At 36.5% G+C, this 18,493-nt stretch overlaps 2 protein-coding genes across 2 annotated transcripts; one reads left to right on the forward strand and one right to left on the reverse strand.

The window, feature by feature from the left end:
• Nucleotides 1–906: 906 nt before the first annotated feature.
• On the forward strand, nt 907–5,152 carry LOC307172518 (uncharacterized protein). The gene is made up of 4 exons (XM_079894947.1): nt 907–927; nt 1,237–1,313; nt 1,534–2,733; nt 4,445–5,152. Exons 2-4 carry the CDS (start codon nt 1,274–1,276, stop codon nt 4,876–4,878), a joined length of 1,674 nt encoding a protein of 557 aa, XP_079751073.1. The 5' UTR covers nt 907–927; nt 1,237–1,273; the 3' UTR covers nt 4,879–5,152.
• An 8,715-nt stretch (nt 5,153–13,867) lies between these two features.
• On the reverse strand, nt 13,868–17,984 carry LOC307171848 (single-strand DNA endonuclease ASTE1-like). The gene is made up of 5 exons (XM_079893757.1): nt 17,929–17,984; nt 15,996–17,344; nt 15,702–15,915; nt 15,293–15,452; nt 13,868–14,873 (listed from the first exon to the last, which is right to left on the reverse strand). Exons 2-5 carry the CDS (start codon nt 17,292–17,294, stop codon nt 14,441–14,443), a joined length of 2,106 nt encoding a protein of 701 aa, XP_079749883.1. The 5' UTR covers nt 17,295–17,344; nt 17,929–17,984; the 3' UTR covers nt 13,868–14,440.
• Between the last annotated feature and the right edge of the window lie 509 nt (nt 17,985–18,493).

An 18,493-nucleotide genomic window follows, 5' to 3' on the forward strand; every position in this document is an offset into this window, starting at 1 on the left:
CTGAATAGGCTCTCAAGCTGGACAACTGCGAAACTGTTGGAATGTAGGGTGATCAAAAGTGAAATTAGTTAAGATGAATACAAGTATATGTCATACGTTCACAATGCTCTTGAAAAGGGCCACTCCTTCAAGCCTGTTTGGCTTGTGGTGCATTTTGGGTATGTTCACCTCTGTTGGCTTACGCCTTTCAGCTCGCCATCGCCTCCGAGCTGCAATGTCATCGAGGCAAATCTAGGGTTCTTAAACACATAGACACCTATACATATACATATACATATACATTCAGTATATATATATATATACAGTGTATATATATATATATGTATGTAGTTATATTAGTTATTTTGTGTAACTAATTTACAAATTCAATTGTTTTCAATAAATTATTTTTTTAATTCATAATTTGTGTCTTCCCCTTTATTGTGTTCTACCCCTATGGGACGTAATGTTTTTTTTTTTTTAGTATTTGTCATTTATCAGTGTAGCACTGTAGCTATAATCCAAGTTTACACTCTAAAATGTTTTTATCTAATGTAGGCTATATGTTTATCATAGATGTGAATTATTAACATCACGTGAATGAACTTGTACCATACAGTGTTGTTTTTATCAGTAATGCCAAATTTGCCTGTCTATGCTGTAAACAACTGTGGCGAAACGATTGTAATAACAATTGGAAACATGTTTTCAAATGCTCTTGAGCAAATCTGGTGGATGTACGGTATGGCATTTTAGGAATTTAGTAGCATGATTTTGCATTGTGAAAGTCATTATGTCAAATGAAGCATGTATAAGTCAATTGCGTAGCCAGGATCCTATGCAAATCTGAGAGAAAAACAAGCATTTTGAAAGTCAAATGTGTTTTAACTAAAATAAGGGCAAAGAGGTGATTCTTAGAGAGGAGAACAGTGCAGACCAAGACATCTGGTAAGAGGTTTGCTGTAATTGAGTTTCTGCAAAGAAATACATATTTACCTTGTATGAAATGCAGAGAAAATCTTAAGACATATAAGACAACTTTTTTTTTGTTTCATTGTCTTTTACCTGGATGATATTAGATTGTTTTTACTTTTTTGACAATCTATGGATTTTAGCATTTTTTGTCATCAGTTTAATTCAGTTTGTTCTAATTAGTTGCTTTGTGACGGGATTCTGTGTTGCACGTATTTAAAAACCTTCAATACATTAATGTGTGCCAAAACATATTTTACAATCAATTTTTGTTATTCTTCTTAGTTTTTGTCTTTTCTTCCAGCAAGTTAAAGCCATAATCATGCTTGTTGTTCTGCTGATCGCATCAATGTTTTGCCAAGGTAAGGGAAGCTCTTTTACTATCTTCTATGTCTGTGGTTTGGATAAAGCTGTCTACTAAGTGAATAAATGTAATATTAATTTATTGATGATTTTCTGATCTGGTTTCTCCCAGATTGGGCAGTTTCTGTTGTACTCTTCAATACCACCTGAAAATGTTTTATGAGCTGCTGTTATTTGGAATGCAGTACAGCTCATGTACAATGAATATTTTTATTTAAGGTCTTACAGTAGTGAGCTATGGAGACAACTTCATCACTGCCTTTCCAGAGAACCTCGGTTTCTTCTATCCGTTGTCTCCCTGGAACTATCTAAAAGTCACAGCCCTTTACGACAACACTACATTCACAGTCTTCTACAAAAACACACAGAAAAACTTACAAATCCAGCAGTCAGGGCAGACCATGGATGTGCTGTTTACAGATTATTTTGGAGTAAATAAGCTAGGCTCTTCAATCTTATCTATCAGAGTTACCAGTGACAAAAACATCACAGTGGTTTCTGAAAGTCGGCGGGCATCAAGCATCCAGACCAATGTTGTCCAGCCCACGGTAAATCTCGGTACAGACTATATGATCCCTCTGCTGGATTACCCAGGGTATCTTGAATCCTTCGACCTTCCTAGGCTTGTCAGTACAACCATGAAATACAACTCATTCAAGTTACTCATTATCAATGCGGTGGACAGTCAAAACACCATCACTGTAGTCAAGCAAACATCAACAGATGTTCAAGAAGAGACGTTCGATATCGATTCTTACCAGCTGGTCCAGCTTCAGACCAACGGTTCCGTCCTGAGGGTCAGATCTAGCAAAGAAGTAGCTGTGATATTCACCCACCCATGTGTTGAGACTGCAGACTGTAACTGTAACATGGTAATTAATCAGATTCTTCCCACAAAGTTTCAGGGTCGGAGCTTTATCGTACCATCCTTCTTCAATGTGGCCGAGACCCAGTTACTTGTGCTGTCAGAAAACTCATCTTCGCTCTTTCACAATGGTAGCCAGTTAGAAGCTACTTACTCAGAACTTCTGCCGTTTTCAAACCTGGAGACATCTCAACTGGTAAATGCTTCGGACAGAGTGTCCCTCAGACTTGTCAGTCCGGGCCTCATTGTGGAGTTGATCCCAGACACCATGTTTTTTGCTTGCTACCTGCTGCAGTTTTATTCACAAAATGGCAGGGCTGTGGTGATAGCTGAAACAGACAGCAAAGATGATGTGCGCACACATAAAGGTTTGCTTTCAGCATCTGAATGGACTGCAATTGCCGGCACAAAGTACTCTTCGACTGAAGTAACTATTGCAGACCGAAGTGCCACAATCTGGCATCCAACCTCAAAGATTGCTGTATATATGTTGGAATATATGTCTGCGAAAGTAGTTTTTGGAGGCCCAGCTATTCCCATCAATGAAAAACCAGGTAAAAAAAAATCTATCTATCTATCTATCTATCTATCTATCTATCTATCTATCTATCTATCTATCTATCTGTCTGTCTGTCTGTCTGTCTGTCTGTCTGTCTGTCTGTCTGTCTGTCTGTCTGTCTGTCTGTCTGTCTGTCTGTCTGTCTGTCTGTCTGTCTGTCTGTCTGTCTATCTATCTATCTATCTATCTATCTATCTATCTATCTATCTATCTATCTATCTATCTATCTATCTATCTATCTATCTATCTATCTATCTATCTATCTATCTATCTATCTATCTATCTATCTATCTATCTATCTATCTATCTATCTATCTATCTATCTACCTGTCTGTCTGTCTGTCTATCTATCTATCTATCTATCTATCTATCTATCTATCTATCTATCTATCTATCTATCTATCTATCTATCTATCTATCTATCTATCTATCTATCTATCTATCATCTATCTATCTATCTGTCTGTCTGTCTGTCTGTCTGTCTGTCTGTCTAGATAAACTTTTCTTTTTTTGTTAAAATTACTGTTATACTGTATGATGTTAATTCTACTTCCTTTCATTCAAATTTGATTAGCAATTCTGGGTAACAGAATGGTCTTCTCTTTAAAATACTGATCCAAATGATTATTTTAGAAGGATGTCTTAACACTTGAGGCATTACTATCTAAAACCTTACAAAAAACTCAAACGCTGAATGTTTGCAGTCATTACTAGAGATATACTGTATATATATATATATATATATATATATATATATATATATATATATATATATATATATATATATATATATATATATATATATATATATATATAGGCTATATATATATATATATATATATATATATATATATATATATATAATAAAATTCTGTATCAAAATCTATAAGGAAAGACCAGTACTTTGTTTAGGCTTGGTTTGTAGGGAATTCCAAACCTGCGCACATATTCAAACGCACATAACTATAGAACCAATTCTTAATGCGCATGTGACCGCCATCAGCGTTTCTCACAGGTTCGCGTTTAAAGTCTGTGTAGAGAGAATGGTGTCGTCTTAGCGGCCCCCAATTTAATAACAAATGATCGTTGCGACGGAAGCGAATCAATCAAAACTAACTTTAGCTGGAAAATAACTTTATTAAAGAACCGCTATAAAGCCAAAACAATCTCTGTTACCCTAAATGGTACGTTTATCTCTGTAAAGCTGCTTTGAAACAATCTACATTGTTAAAAGCTCTATATAAATGAAGATGACTTGACTTGACTTGACTAGAGAGCTTTCATGTTTTTCACTTTAGAATACTGATCCAAATAATTAGCCATTCCTTCTGAAGGATTTAGTAATACTTGAGTCACCATGATCGACCGTCACTTTAGAATTAATTACATTATGCTAATAGTGAACTACCACATTCGACTAAGCACTATTAATTAATTAATCAGAGTTCCCTTGTTAGTTAATATTTACTAAGTTAATAGTGTGTCTCTCATTTGTGTAGTTCTTCATTAATGACGGAACAATATTCTAAAGTGCTACCCAATTCTGAATCCTGTTTGGTACCTCAATTCAATTTCAGGAACTGAATTAATAGAATAATAAGAAAAAAAAAAAGGAACATTCTCAATTCAATTCTGAATGGTGCACATCCCCAGCTACAAGGCATGTAATTGTGAAGGTAAAAATGTTCATTTATTTATGCATTCAGATCTTCATGGCTGTGTGTTGGTTCCTGGAGCATTTGCAGTTGGACCTGACCCTCTGAATTGGACGAAGTCGCTTGAGTTCTGCGTGAATAATGGAAATCAGTTTGCCTGTCCTGTAAGCAAAGCCGTCCTGGAGGACATGGCTGATAACCTGACCACGGAGGACGGGACGGGCTGGATCGGTCTCCGCCGCAGTCTACTAACTACAGAGTGGTACTGGCAGGGGGAGTATGAACCCAGTGTCAGTTACGTCCACTGGGATGATGGGCAACCGTTGGACTTTTCGAAGGGCTTATGTGCTTCAATGTCCCTGGACCCTAAAAAAGATTTCAAATGGCGGAGTGCACGCTGCTGTGAAAAAAAGAAGCCTGTCTGCTACAAAAGGCCAGCATGCCTCAATCCTTCACAAACCTGGTTTCTAAAATATATTCCTTAAGTTTAGTGCTTGTTAGTAATGCTATTCTTCTTTAGGCTCATTAACTTTATATTTGTATCACCACCTGCATATCTGAGCTGTATTTTAAAATAAATGTAATATGTCTTCATATTAGATTTATTTTAGACGGATAATAAAATTAAATAAGGTTAATGACTTTTTGAAAATATGTCAAGCAGTTGCGTTGATACCATGAATGTATGGAAATGTTTTAAACATTCAAACAGATGGATCCTGAATTATGTTTTCAACTTAGCTTAGACATCAACTCAAATGGAAGCAGGAAATAAATCCTGGAGTTATGAATGCCACATCAACAATAAAATGTATAGAATTAAAATTCGGTTTGGTATCAGTCATGAGTTATGCATTATGCTTTTTTTTTAAATGTATGCAGTTCTTATTTGTGCCTTATTAAATATTAATTCACAACTTTCTATGGTAGCATCTGCTGATTTAATGCTCAAAATGTAGTATAGAGACTGATAAACATAGTGTACATATCTAGTAAAACATTTTTGTGTACAGTAGCAAGTTGCTGTATCAAAGAAAATATGTAAATATGTAAATATCACTGTGTGCAAACAGAATCCACTCAAAAGACATTGTCTCAGGCCTGATGTGAACTGAATCTGACTCTGCAGGACTGCATGAATCAAATGTATCGCTTGGCGAGCTTAATAGCTCTAATTTCACCCTGTAGGAACCATTAATCATGACTTCATTATGACTTTAATAACTGTAATCATCCCTTATGGCATTGTTCTGTATGTTTGAGCCTCGAAAACTATATGATTTAAAGAAATCTCTATTATTTGATTAAATAAATAAATATGCTTTCATAAAGCACAGCATACCAAACATTCTCTAGAATATTATAGTCTCTAGAGCCAATTATGTGTGTTGAGTTTTGTAGGTGCAAATTCTCTTTAACCAAGGCTGGATAGATGAGGGTATTTAGCACTAACTTGTCGGAATGTAAAACAACTATATGTCATAGCTACTGTGCATTCAGGCTATTGTCAGCAGAGATGCTATAGTGAAGCAAACATTGACAAGCACTCAAGAAAAGATCAAGTCTGTCCAGCTTCAGATTAACGGTTCAATGGAATGGATGATCAGCATTGACGCAAGACCGTCTTTATTAGTACCCGAGGGTAACCAGATAGGGTAACCAAACAGTTGATGGGCCCCATTGACTTAAAATATACTATGGAAGTCAATGAGGCCCATCAACTGGTTACCAACATTCTTCAAAATATCATCTTTTGTGTTCAGCAGAAGAAAGAAATGCATAGGCTACAGGTTTGGAACAACTTGAGGGTGAGTAAATGACAGAATTTGCACCCAAAATTTGTGGGTGAACTATCCATTTAAAATGCCATGCAAAGTGCATCATCTCATCTACTATTTCTATTTAAAAATGCAATCGCTGCAGGTACAAAAATATTCCTGTATCGTTTTGTTCTCCACCTAGGGGCCACAAACCAACAACAAGAACGAAGGAGCTGGAATCCAACATGGAAACAGTCTTTAACTTTTTTTTGGATAGAGACCTGACAGGTTGAAGCTCACGGATTATCTTAATAGCCCACTTGACAATTTGGTTGAGAATTTCTGTTTTTCAGAGACAGATTACCAAACCACGACACAGGGGAGGAGGACACGACTGATTCAAAGAAAGCCTGGTAAAAAAGGGTCATTAGACTTATCAATGTGAAATCTGGATAGTTTTCTGAGGTAAAACAGATGCTGGTGTCACTTTTAACATAGGCTACAGATTCACAGTTCTTCTCAAAGGTCAATTTGGAGTTTACGACTGTCTGTCACAGACCACAGCCTGGTCTTTACTGATCGTTGTATCATGATGTGAAACATGAGTTCTAAAATCTATAATCATATCCTTTGTGATGCAGGGAGGAGATCCAGTCAGATGATTAAGTCAAATTGTATTTCTTAACAGCAGACAATCAAATTATAAATGAAAAGTAAAATGAATTCACATAATCAGGATTAAAAGTTTAATAATGAAACATACATGAACAGTTAAAATCACTTCTAATATTTCTAAGTAAAATATAATTCAAATATTCAAGTATAATATTCTTGCCTAAAGGTATAAGTTGTTTGAGAGAGCTCTCTTAGAAAAAGACAAAAGGAACAGGATCTCGTCCAAGTAGAGACTGACCATTACAGAAAATATTCTTCCTCTTATCAGCACAGGGCTAAGTTCCTCTTTACTATCACATTGAGCAAACACTAACGACAAATACTGCCCTACAAAGCAAAAAGGCAGTAACTGCATTTTTGGTCAAAAATGAGTTATTATCATTTTCATGACATTCAAGGCATCCTTTGTTATGTGACAAAACATCTTATCTCAAATGTGTGTCGTTTTGGAGAAAAATGGTAATAGTTTTTGGAGAATCTGTAGTTACTGCCTTTTTCCTTGGTATTGTGCCACGTTTTTGGTAAGTAATACAAAGCAAATTTACAAAGCAAGAATACAGTAACTGCAAAATAGGGGTAAAATATCAAATTAAATATGAGGATTGATATATACAAAGAATAAGCTAATATAAAGTAACAAAACAGCCACATGTCCAATAATCTACCTACAACTACTTAGGCTGGATGACAGAATAACTTTAAAATCATTTTTCTCAGTTCTGCACTCTGTTACTGCCTTTTTGCTTTGTAGGGCAGTATACATATCGTTCTTTTGTGGGTTCACACCGTGGAGGGGGGCCATACACACATTGTCTCGTACCCCAAAGGTGTCAGAAAGTTGTTAATCTTACTACAATACAGAACAACTGCACAACATGTCTCTTCTGCAAGATCTTTAGCTAAGATAACATTCGTTTATCACTTTCATTCTGAGACATTAGAGCATTTGTGGTCTGTCTATTGGAAACTTATAGATTATTGACCTCATCTAAACCGCAAATACAAAAGTTCACCCTGAGTCAATCAGCTAGATTTGAGGCATAAAGATTAATAAAACAAAAGCATTAAACATAAAATTATAATAATGGTAAACACATGATAATGAGAAACACATCAACATGATAATAATGATTTCGCAGAATATGATGATTACATTTGATTAAATTATATTTAAGATCTAAATGATTAAATGATAAAACATAAGTAAATGATCAAACATAAGTATAAGATATGCATTTTTTCTTTTCCTGCTTCATCACTGTAAGTTCTGTTTAGCTCCAAAAAAGATTTTGCTTGGAGGGGACAAAATCCTCAATGGCAGGTCCACGATGGGCTAATAATAATAAAGGTTCTTCATTGACATAATTTAATAAAGAACTTTTAACATCCATTGAATCTTTCCATTCCACGGATTCTTTATAGTGAAAAATGTTCTTCAGATTATTAAAATGTTCTTCGCACGAAGAAAAAAAGTAGAAGGAACTGTTAACATTTAAAAACTGTTAACTCAAAGGTTCTTTATTGAGGAACCAAAAATGGTTGGAAAACCAATAGCTGCAAACCCCTCCCTTTTGGAACCTTTATTTTTAAGAGTGTACACCGACCTGATAATGATTTTCCTGGTAATAGTTCAGCACTCATGTCACGTTGTGTGTTTGCAAAAGATACCCTACTGAAATAGTTTCCGATTCAGTTTGATTCATTCGGACAGTTCAGTCACACACTGAATCGTCTGCTGCGATTTCTCACACACCGTAACGGGATATTTTATAATACAGAAAACAAAAACAGCATTGGATGAGGTCATATCTACCTACAGTATGAAACAATACTCGCAAATGTCTTCTATAGACGGTTTTATCAGTAGCCTATCATAAAACAAATCAAAACATGAATATACTTTTGGTAGCCTACTTATGATTGTGATAATTATGATTCAATTTCAGTTTATTTCGAACCTTATTCAATCTCAGACTGGTTTATCAGTTCCTAATTCTGAACGCTTGGTGGCGCTGCGCTCTTATAAATCACTCTTATTCACGATCTGAGCTGTTACAACAGCTGTTTTAGGCTACAAGGGACCATCAGAAAAATAAAAATACATCAAGACGTAAAGATTTATGGATTTTAAATTTTAAATCATAAAATAATATTGAGGACAAAAGCAAAACTTTTTTAGTTCATATAATGTTATCCTGACTGAATTCTCAGTAGGCTAATTCCAGAGATTATTCTGAATACATTATTCTCCTCATATGTGGTCTTTGCATGAGCTCGCTTGTTAATATTACATTTATTTTACCCCTTCACAAAATATTTAATTAATGCATGTGAGCAAAGCATAAAGGAAACAAAATATATTTATAGGCAGAAACCATTACATAATTAGTTATGTTATATGTAAAATATTTTTGGGGGGTCATGCTTTGGTTATTTGGTTAAGCAATTTGTTCTAAGATTTTATAAAATTACTAAATCAAAACTACACTTCCCATGAACATGTGCGGCACTTTACGGCAGAGCTGACGTCACACGGCGTTACGTGTGGATAAGCGATCTGTAGCTTAACGTTTGAATTTCGTAAAGTGTGTCGGTTTAGCTGTAGTCAGTTAACTCTGCATTAAAAAAAAAAAAAGATTCTCGAAGCTAAGCGTCCACATTTAATTTAGGCTATATGGAACGACACAAGCCCGCAATTATTTAGAAGAACAGCTACAGCCACCTGAACCTGCTAGCCTGATCGCTACTTTAGCAAAGGAAACGAAAGTAAGTTTGTCATAATATTTCTCACGTGTCACTCTGAATAATGATGCTGTTTTCGATAACATATAAACACATATGTGACAACTTGCCACGAGCTGTCATTTATGAAAATCATCCTTGTTCTGAGGACACTGCCAAATATGATAGTTAATTAGTTTTAGTTTGGTAAATGGTTGTTTATTCTACTTTACGTGGATATGGTAGCGTTGCCACCCGTCCCGGTTTTCCAGGGATTGTTCTCTTTTTTTGAGCTACAGTCCCGGAAAATTTATATTCTTTCCCGGGACACGAATTGTCCCGTTTTTTTGTGAAAATGTACTTCTAAAGTAGAATTTCCTGGTTTCAAATTAAACCTTCTACTGTTACTGCAGAGCTGCCACACGCAATTGACACTTTTCACACGCTCTCACGCCACACATCCATTTTCTCACGCACAGAAAAATCGCGAAGCAAAGAGGACACGGAGACCGACAGACTAGACAGTCAGAGCAGGTTACTTATGATATATATATATAAAAAAAAATCTCAGCTCTCAGATTCTGTCAATTTTATTACGAAATTACAATAAACACCGTTTTGGCGTTTGTAAATGTGACGTGAAAGATCCCTAGCGGCACGTGAACCGATCATCTCTAGCTAATAGTAAATAAACACGAATAAATAAATAAATAAAGTTGTTATTATAATAAAAAACGCATTATATTTAATTTTTAGTTATTTTTAACCTTAAATAATACTAGCCTACCAGCTGATAGGGCTTTCTGTATGTGCATTAGGTGAGATTTTTTTCTTGAGAAAAATTAATGCCTATCTTGTATACCTAATATTTATCCAAATTAGTCAATTAAATCAAATCACAAGAATTGAACTGAATTGAAATCCTGAAATTTGTTTCAAGCAATCTATCTATAAATTACAGAAACGTCTGTCTGTGTGTCTGTCTGTTAACCGCATATCTCTCGAACCGTTAGTCCGATGGATTTCAAATTCGACAGGTGTCTTGCCACGGGCACACGAGTAAGTGCAGTGCCAAGTTTGACGTTGTTTGGATGAGTAATGCTAAAAATATCGTTAAATATATCATTTTTAAAAGGTTGTGGTTTAAAAATAAACATTCTGACATTAGAGGGTTGTGTCGGTCAGAGCCATATAGAGAGATATGGAGAGAGATATCTCTCTCTATGGCTCTGGTGTCGGTCAAAGAAGCCCCAAGAAGGTTGTGGTTTAAAAATAAACATTCTGACATAAACACTCAGTCAGCTACATTGTTTACTTCTGAATATTATAGTTTGGTTCCTTCTGAATATTATAGTTTTCTTTACCAAGAAACCAACAATTACTAAAAACACACACAAAAACTGATTTTGCACGGGCACTTTGCACTGCTCCCTGAATCGACGGATGTGGATGTAATTCATTGTGGATGTAATTCATATTCATTTGTGGATGTAAACTGAATCTATAAGTCAGCTATGCTGTTTACTTCTGAATATTATATTTAATTCTGGTGCGCTTAACGTTATCGCTACTGTGTAATAGTAGCCTATGCTATTCACCAACTAAACATATCCTATTCAATGCGTTCACAGTCTCTTACAAAGCAAACAGTTTGTGAGAAGGCAACTACAAATGATGCCGTCATTTGTAGTTGCCTTTTCACAAACTGTTTGCTCAAGCATAGCATTTTCTCAGAGTTCACTGTGTGCTTTCTACCATGCACAAATAAAAATGTCACTGAACTTTTGCTGTGTAATTGTAACAATGAGCATTCAATCACACCAAACCAACAATTACTAAAAACACACATTTTGCACGGGCATTTTGCACTAGTATTTAAAATTTTGACTCAATATGTTCAGCTAATAAAATAAATGTATTGGCATATTATGTAATTAATTTGAACACCATTTTTTCTGTGTATTTAATTGGATATTTCACGTAACATGTTCACTGATATATGCACCGTCCTCTCCGTGCAGATCTGCTGTTCCTGCTGGGCCTCACGTCCTCTGTCTGTGTGGTATCGGAAGTTATAAAGAAATTAGAGCGACTCAGAGGTGGAGAAAAAATGCCAGACACTGAGGATTTCCATGATGTATGACACACATTGTGTCCCGTGCAGGAGATGGTGGGTGGGGCTGCGGCATGTGGTTTAGCATGTCGCTCGGGCCGGTCTCATACCGTACGAAACAATCCAGAGTGATCATTCAGGCCCGACCTGTATGTGCAGTTCCTTTTTGAAGGTCATGACCAGGGGCTGATTTTGGAGCAATCTGACGTGCGCCCTTGCCGAAGGAGATACTTTGGTGTGCTGCTTTATGACTGTACTACTTCCCATAGCATCTGGGTGAACTTTATTTATGAGATGCTGTATCTGTCCATACAGTGGCTGTTTTGATTTCATGATTTAAGGGATGTATTATTATTATTATTATTATTATTATTAAAAGGATTTTGTGCTTTCTAAATCTATTGTTTAAACATTTCTGGTTAGAGGTTTGTGGAACAATGTGGATATAATGCCTTTCTGCATTCCAGATTCTAAAATTAATCTAAATTATGCTTGAAAAATCATTTATTTTCTGTTGGAAAAAGCTTTTGTCCTCTTAAACCATGAGTGTTCCAGTGTTTGGTGGAACGGACCACTTGTTTTGGGTCATGATGAGACTGTGGGTGTGAATTAATGCGTACGTGATGTGCCAAACCATCACATCATTTACTTAGAAAAATGTTACCAAATTGAACTCCTTGCAACCGGCCCTGTTTTGAGTCTGTTGAAGATACAGGATCCCACAATATGATGGCATTACGAGATTACAGGGTCCCACCTTATGACGACCTTCAAGGTACATGCACTAAAAGTTCTTTTCCCTTTATATTAGACTGATGGTTAATACAACTGGCTTGTACAATTACTTATCAGTTCCTCTGTATTTACATATTTTCAGTACTATATTATTACTTTCCTTATGTTAATACACTGGTATCTGGGCCATCTGAAGATAGATTTTGCCTTTTTCACCTTACTTTGGCTTTTATCTATAGTGTTATTTATTTTCTCACCAGCTTGGTGCTTGGTTAGGTGAATGCTTAAAGGGAGAGTGAAATGCTATTTCATGCATACTGAGTTTTTTACACTGTTAAAGAGTTGGATTCCCATGCTAAACATGGACAAAGTTTCAAAAATTAAATTGTACGTTTGAAGGAGTATTTCTGTACCAAAAATGCTCCTACCGGTTTGTCACAAGTTTCGGAAAGTTTTTTTCGAGTATGGGCATGTGTGACGTCAGATGTAGCGGAATTTCCTTATACGGGTCCTAAGGGCACTTCTCCGCGGGCGCGCGCGCACTCGTAGACCAGAGAGAGAAGAGAGCGAAAGCAGTACGCCCATCAAAGCGCTATGCTCGGCTTTAGGGAAGTCAATGTCACCAAAGAAGTGGGTTTTTGGTTGCCAGGGCAAGACAACCCTGCACAGATTCCCAAAGAACCCAGCGTTAAGGGACCTGTGGATGGAGTATGTTTTTCCAGAGCATCAACGGAGGTTGTGCAAGACTGTTTGTTCCCTGCATTTCGACGATGATTGTTTTATAAACAAAGCCCAGATCGACGGATTTGCAGATCGTCTAATGCTTAAGGATCGAGCAGTCACAATGATAAAGGTTCGCGGTCGTGCGTTGGAACCGGGCGGTGAGTAAAACTGTTGAACAAATGTCTCTGTGTGTTGTTAGCTCGGCGCGTTAGCACAGCTTTAGCTCCGCCCACACGGGCCACCTTCAGCCGCTCGTTTTTTTCCGGAAAGACTCGGTACAGCCTATCTTTCTTTTATAAATATAATAAAACTAAAGACTTTTTGGAGATATGAAGGATGCAATACTACTCTATAGGTACTTAAGATTAACAGGAGATTGAGTGAAAATGAGCATTTCACCCCCCCTTTAATGATGTAGTTGGTTAAATGGGTGCTCATGTTGGCTGTACAGAAATGTTAGACTAACACTAACCCCATGTCGAAACACCTCAGTGCAGCCCACCAGCATTGAATTATTCCCATCTGCCAACTCTGTATCTTGTTTCTGTGGGACATGGAAATATGATGCACTTGAGTTTTTACAGTGTGTGATCTCATCTCTCCTCTGTGTTGCAGATAGTGGTTCTTTATGGCCACATTGTGCAATTTCTTTAATGCCCGTTCTGTTTTCTAGCATCGCTCTCGATTTGAAAACAAAACAATGTAATACACTGATAATAAACAGTATAAACAAATTAAATGAAGGGTGATAGGTAAAAAGCGTTTTTTATTTTTATTTTTTGAGATTGTATTTATTTTATTGTGGTTTGCACAGCTGAAACCAGTAATCTGTTGTGGTCATTTCAGAACACAATTGTACAATACAATTTTTTTACAAATTAAATAAAATCTGTATCTGAAGTTGATCACTGACTAATCTGATTATTTAAGTTGCAAGTTCATACATTTATGTGGTAAAACAGAAATCTGTAAAGTTATTACAAAAGAAAGATTAAAATGGAAAAATAATTTAATACTTCAATTAAAAAGTTTCATGTTTTTAAATATGTTCCTTAAAATACTCTGGTAAATAGAATGTATCCTTATTGATACCAATGTCCAACAGCTAAATACAAATATCTTATAAAGTAATTATAATTTAAATCAGAAAAGCAAAGTCATGCAGTAAATAATACAGGATAGCAAAAATAGGATTGTGCATGACGTGATTCTGATATCATACAGTGGACATATCATTTTAACATTCATTCTGGTGCAATGCCTTGCCCTTTTCCATTGTAAGTGCATTACTGCAAACTAATGATTTTTTGTTTGTTTTTACTAGTCAAAGCATCTCCTCTCATATTTCTTGGAGGGATTATTAACATTGCGAACTTTAGCCTTGTGTCTGGTACGGGCAGTGTACAAACAGTCAGGGATCTCCGTCTTGTGACCCTTGGCCTTTTTCCACCCATTGAGATCATCATCTTCATTGTCATCAATATCCCCATCCATCAGATGTTCAAAGCAACTGCTCAGATCATCTATAGGCTGATTCCGGCCTTTGTAGCCACTCTGTGTTTTCCCAGCATCTCTGTTCTCGAGCCCAGTTTTCATTTTCTTGATGAAGTCTTCACCCACTAAGCTCACGATTGCATCCTTCAGCTGTTTGAAGAGTTGTTCAGCGCTTGAGCCCCTCATCAGTAGAGACTCCAGAGCGATGCCTCTCCTGAGCTCTCCAACAACCTGGTGCACCAGTGTTCCTCGGTACAAGCTAAACAACACCAGAACACACTTAGTATTCATTTCCAACAACACTAATGGACACTTCTAAGATGTAAAAGTCACATATATATGTATGTGTGTGTATATATATATATATATATATACTGTATATGTGTGTGTGTGTGTATATATATGTGTGTATATATATGTGTGTATATATATATATATATATATATACTGTATATATATATATATATAAATATTTCTTTATAGAACTTGTGTATTATATTTTTAAGTTATATTTTGGACCTTGTTATGGTCTATTGTGAAGAGATCAGACAGGAAAGCACGGGGTGGAGAGAGAGGAACGGGATCGGCAATCAGGAACCAGGGATTTGTAACAATGGAGATCAAAAGGATAAATATTATCAAAAAAGGATGGTTTAGGAGTATTAAAGGATGCTGTACCGTGCACACTCTGGTTCAGATAGCGGATCCAACAGTAAACGATTGAGATTTAGACTCCACTTCAGGCACGACTGCCACTGGCTGTATAGATGAGCTGCTTCATCCTCCAAATAGATCCTTCCTCGACCAGTTTGTAGTTTTTTAAGTCTCAACAGCATGTCTAATCCCCCAAACCAAAAAATAAATAAATGAACATGTTTTGACATTCTTTTTTCCAAAATGTTATGAACTGGCTCAACACACATTTTGGAAAACCTCAGCAATGTTTCGCCATTTTGCCCATGACATTTAGCTAATCATTACACCATATCACCTTTTTGCGTGACAATGGTGGCATATGTGCCGGAGGTTGCTTTATTACTTTATTGCATGCTATAAAAAACATGATGATGTATGATAATGTCAATACCGGTTTCTGTTTTAGTCGTACTGCTGAGCTTTCCATTGACCATTCCCAGTAGCAGCCCCCAAAGATGCACTTGGCACGGCTGAGGTTGCGCGTTTACAAGCCAGTAACGTGTCACAAACATTTGCAGCTGTAGAGCATGTGGGATCCCTCTTAACATTGCAGACGACACACCCAAAGTGTCAAGGAACACCTGAAGTCGCACGTCGTGTGGTTCCTAGAATCATTAGAAAGACAAACACTGTAAAACAAACAGTTTCATTTCACTTGAAAACAGTGCTAAGACATCTTCATTACCTTGTCTAATGTTTCCAGTTGAAGTTCTTCCATCACCTTGGTCTGTATGGCTTCAACCTTCTGATTGCTTAGTGTTATGTGTTGTCTCCCGTATTCCTCTACATAGCGCTTGCTTGTGCCAGTGACTGCTTTAACGGCTAACGCTTGTTTATTTGCTGTCTGTTTTCCTCCCAACAACAGTAACCCGTAAATCACCTGGCGTATGGGACGAGACATTTCACTGCTACAAGGGAGTTGGAAATTTTCAACCTGGGGTGTCAAGGAAACCCTTTGGTGTACCAGTACATCGATAACAGAGGAGCCCATCCTCCCCTCAAGTAGAGGCCTCAAGGTCCATTTAGGTAGAACTTGCAGAGGACCTGTCAAAGCTGGAAGCACCTTCGAGTCAAAGAACTGGGCAAGAGAGCCAGAGATGAGCTTGTACTCTTTGATTCCTTTCCAAAGTGCGTTTTGGACGATGACTTTTTCTTCATTGTCTGTAAATTTCAGCAAGGCACTTATAGCTTCTTTCGGCCCTTGAAACTGGGATAACCAGTTAAGCATCCCGTCAATACGAACATTTTCCATGCTAGTTACCGAGTACTCCTCCCAATTCGGGTACTTGATATTTTGTAACTTCACATAATCGTTGCCTAAGATGGAAGCTAAGATTGGGAGAAGTTCAGCATTCATTTTGAAAGATTCACAGAATTGTTTCAATGTGAAGTGTTTGGCTTGGATGATTTTTTTGTTTGTCCGTTTGTCCACTCCCACTTTTTTCCACTCGAAATGTGAGATTGGCAGGACTCCCCCTCTGAGGTTGAATATATAGAAGTCACTGTCATTGGACAAAACAGGACAATTCCACTCTTTAGCCAAGGCAGCAATTTCCCAATCAGCCTCTTCAAGACACTGAACCACTGGTACCTTGAGCTTATGAAGGAGCTGTCTTAACACATTTTTAATGAGCGAAGGAAGGACTCTCCCTCTCCTCCCCATAGACAGGGCATAGGCCATATTTATTTTCTGCTGTTTTCGTTTCATGTCAGTGTCAAATTTTTTGTCTGTGTGGTCGGCGCCGCCATCAAGTACAACGTAAGGGCTAATGTCACAGGCTGCAAGGTTCTCAAAGAACTGTGTGATCAGCTCCTCAAAAGCATCATAGTCTCCTCCATGCATCTGATCCAGATTGCAGTCAAAGTACAGCAAATAATATAAGTTACATCCATCGATTATTAGTCGTTTGTCTCTAAAAGCCCAGCTCCTTAAATAATCTCTGTCGCTGCTTTCAATGAATGTCTTCAATCCTTGGACTCCCATGTTGACAAACAGTAGTCACCAACTTTCAGCAATTTTGTTTTTTACTTGAGCTGGGAAAACATGAATAATTTTCTAATTATTGAGATAGGCTACAATAAATGAATGCATACATTTTTTGCCATTGAGATAACTGGGGAAAAGGTGTCCCAATGAACATGAATTCACCCCTATTTAATATCAACGTATTACGAAATTGATGCATAAAGCACTACAAGTCACTGGTCATTTTAAGCAGACAAATACAAATTTTAAATGTAAATAACACAATACTATTGTCCTTAGATTTTCTTTTAGTTATACAACAATTTTTGTGTGTTAAAGTGTTAATGGAAAATAGATACAACTACGAAATAACATTTTATATAATGAAAATGATGTAGAATATTTATTATTCTACAACATTTTCATTATATAAAATGTTATTTCGTAATTTTATCTCTTCCTTTAACCGTCACGATAATGGCATGCAAAATGTTTACAGGCATGGAGCGTTTTTCCAAAATAAATAATCAACTTCATAATTCCTCTTATATCAAAAGTTAAATATTGTTCTTGATTTGGTCGGAATACAATTCGACAGTAATACAAATAAGTAGTAGAAATAATCTTAAAGTACTAATTGAAAATAACTTACCGAATGTTGAGGAGTGTGTGAGGCGTCTGTAGCTTCCTTTAAGCCTAACGTTATCTGAATAATACGCAGATCGTATTATATAAACAGACAAGAAACCGAAACTTAACCGTATGACGTTTGGAATCGAAAATCGAAACTTGGCGGCTGCAGCATCATAATCATCACGAGGATGCCATAGATACTTCTAACATGTCAACATAGGCTTTATATAGCCTACAAAAACACTAATAATTCTACCAAACAAATCAGATTAGTCAATCTCTGTTGTGTGGTAAAAAACACTCAAGAGTCGTTTTGTTAATAGTCCTGAACGTTTTGTATTTTAAATAGGCCTATGTATAAAGTAACATAAAATATACACACATGGATATTCATGCTATTTTTTTTTATTAAAAGAAGGCTATCTCTGTTAGGCTACTATTTTTGTTACTATAGCCTATACACAAAACATTTATAAAAATCTTAATAGTGAGTGTTTTGAATCTATCTATCTGTCTATTATTGCATGAATCATCACCCTGTTGCTGTGCAAAACACATTGTGTATTGCAGTTGCAGTTACACCC

The sequence above is a fragment of the Squalius cephalus genome, assembly GCF_949319135.1.
Source record: "Squalius cephalus genome assembly, chromosome: 15".
NCBI classification, from domain to species: Eukaryota; Metazoa; Chordata; class Actinopteri; order Cypriniformes; family Leuciscidae; genus Squalius; species Squalius cephalus.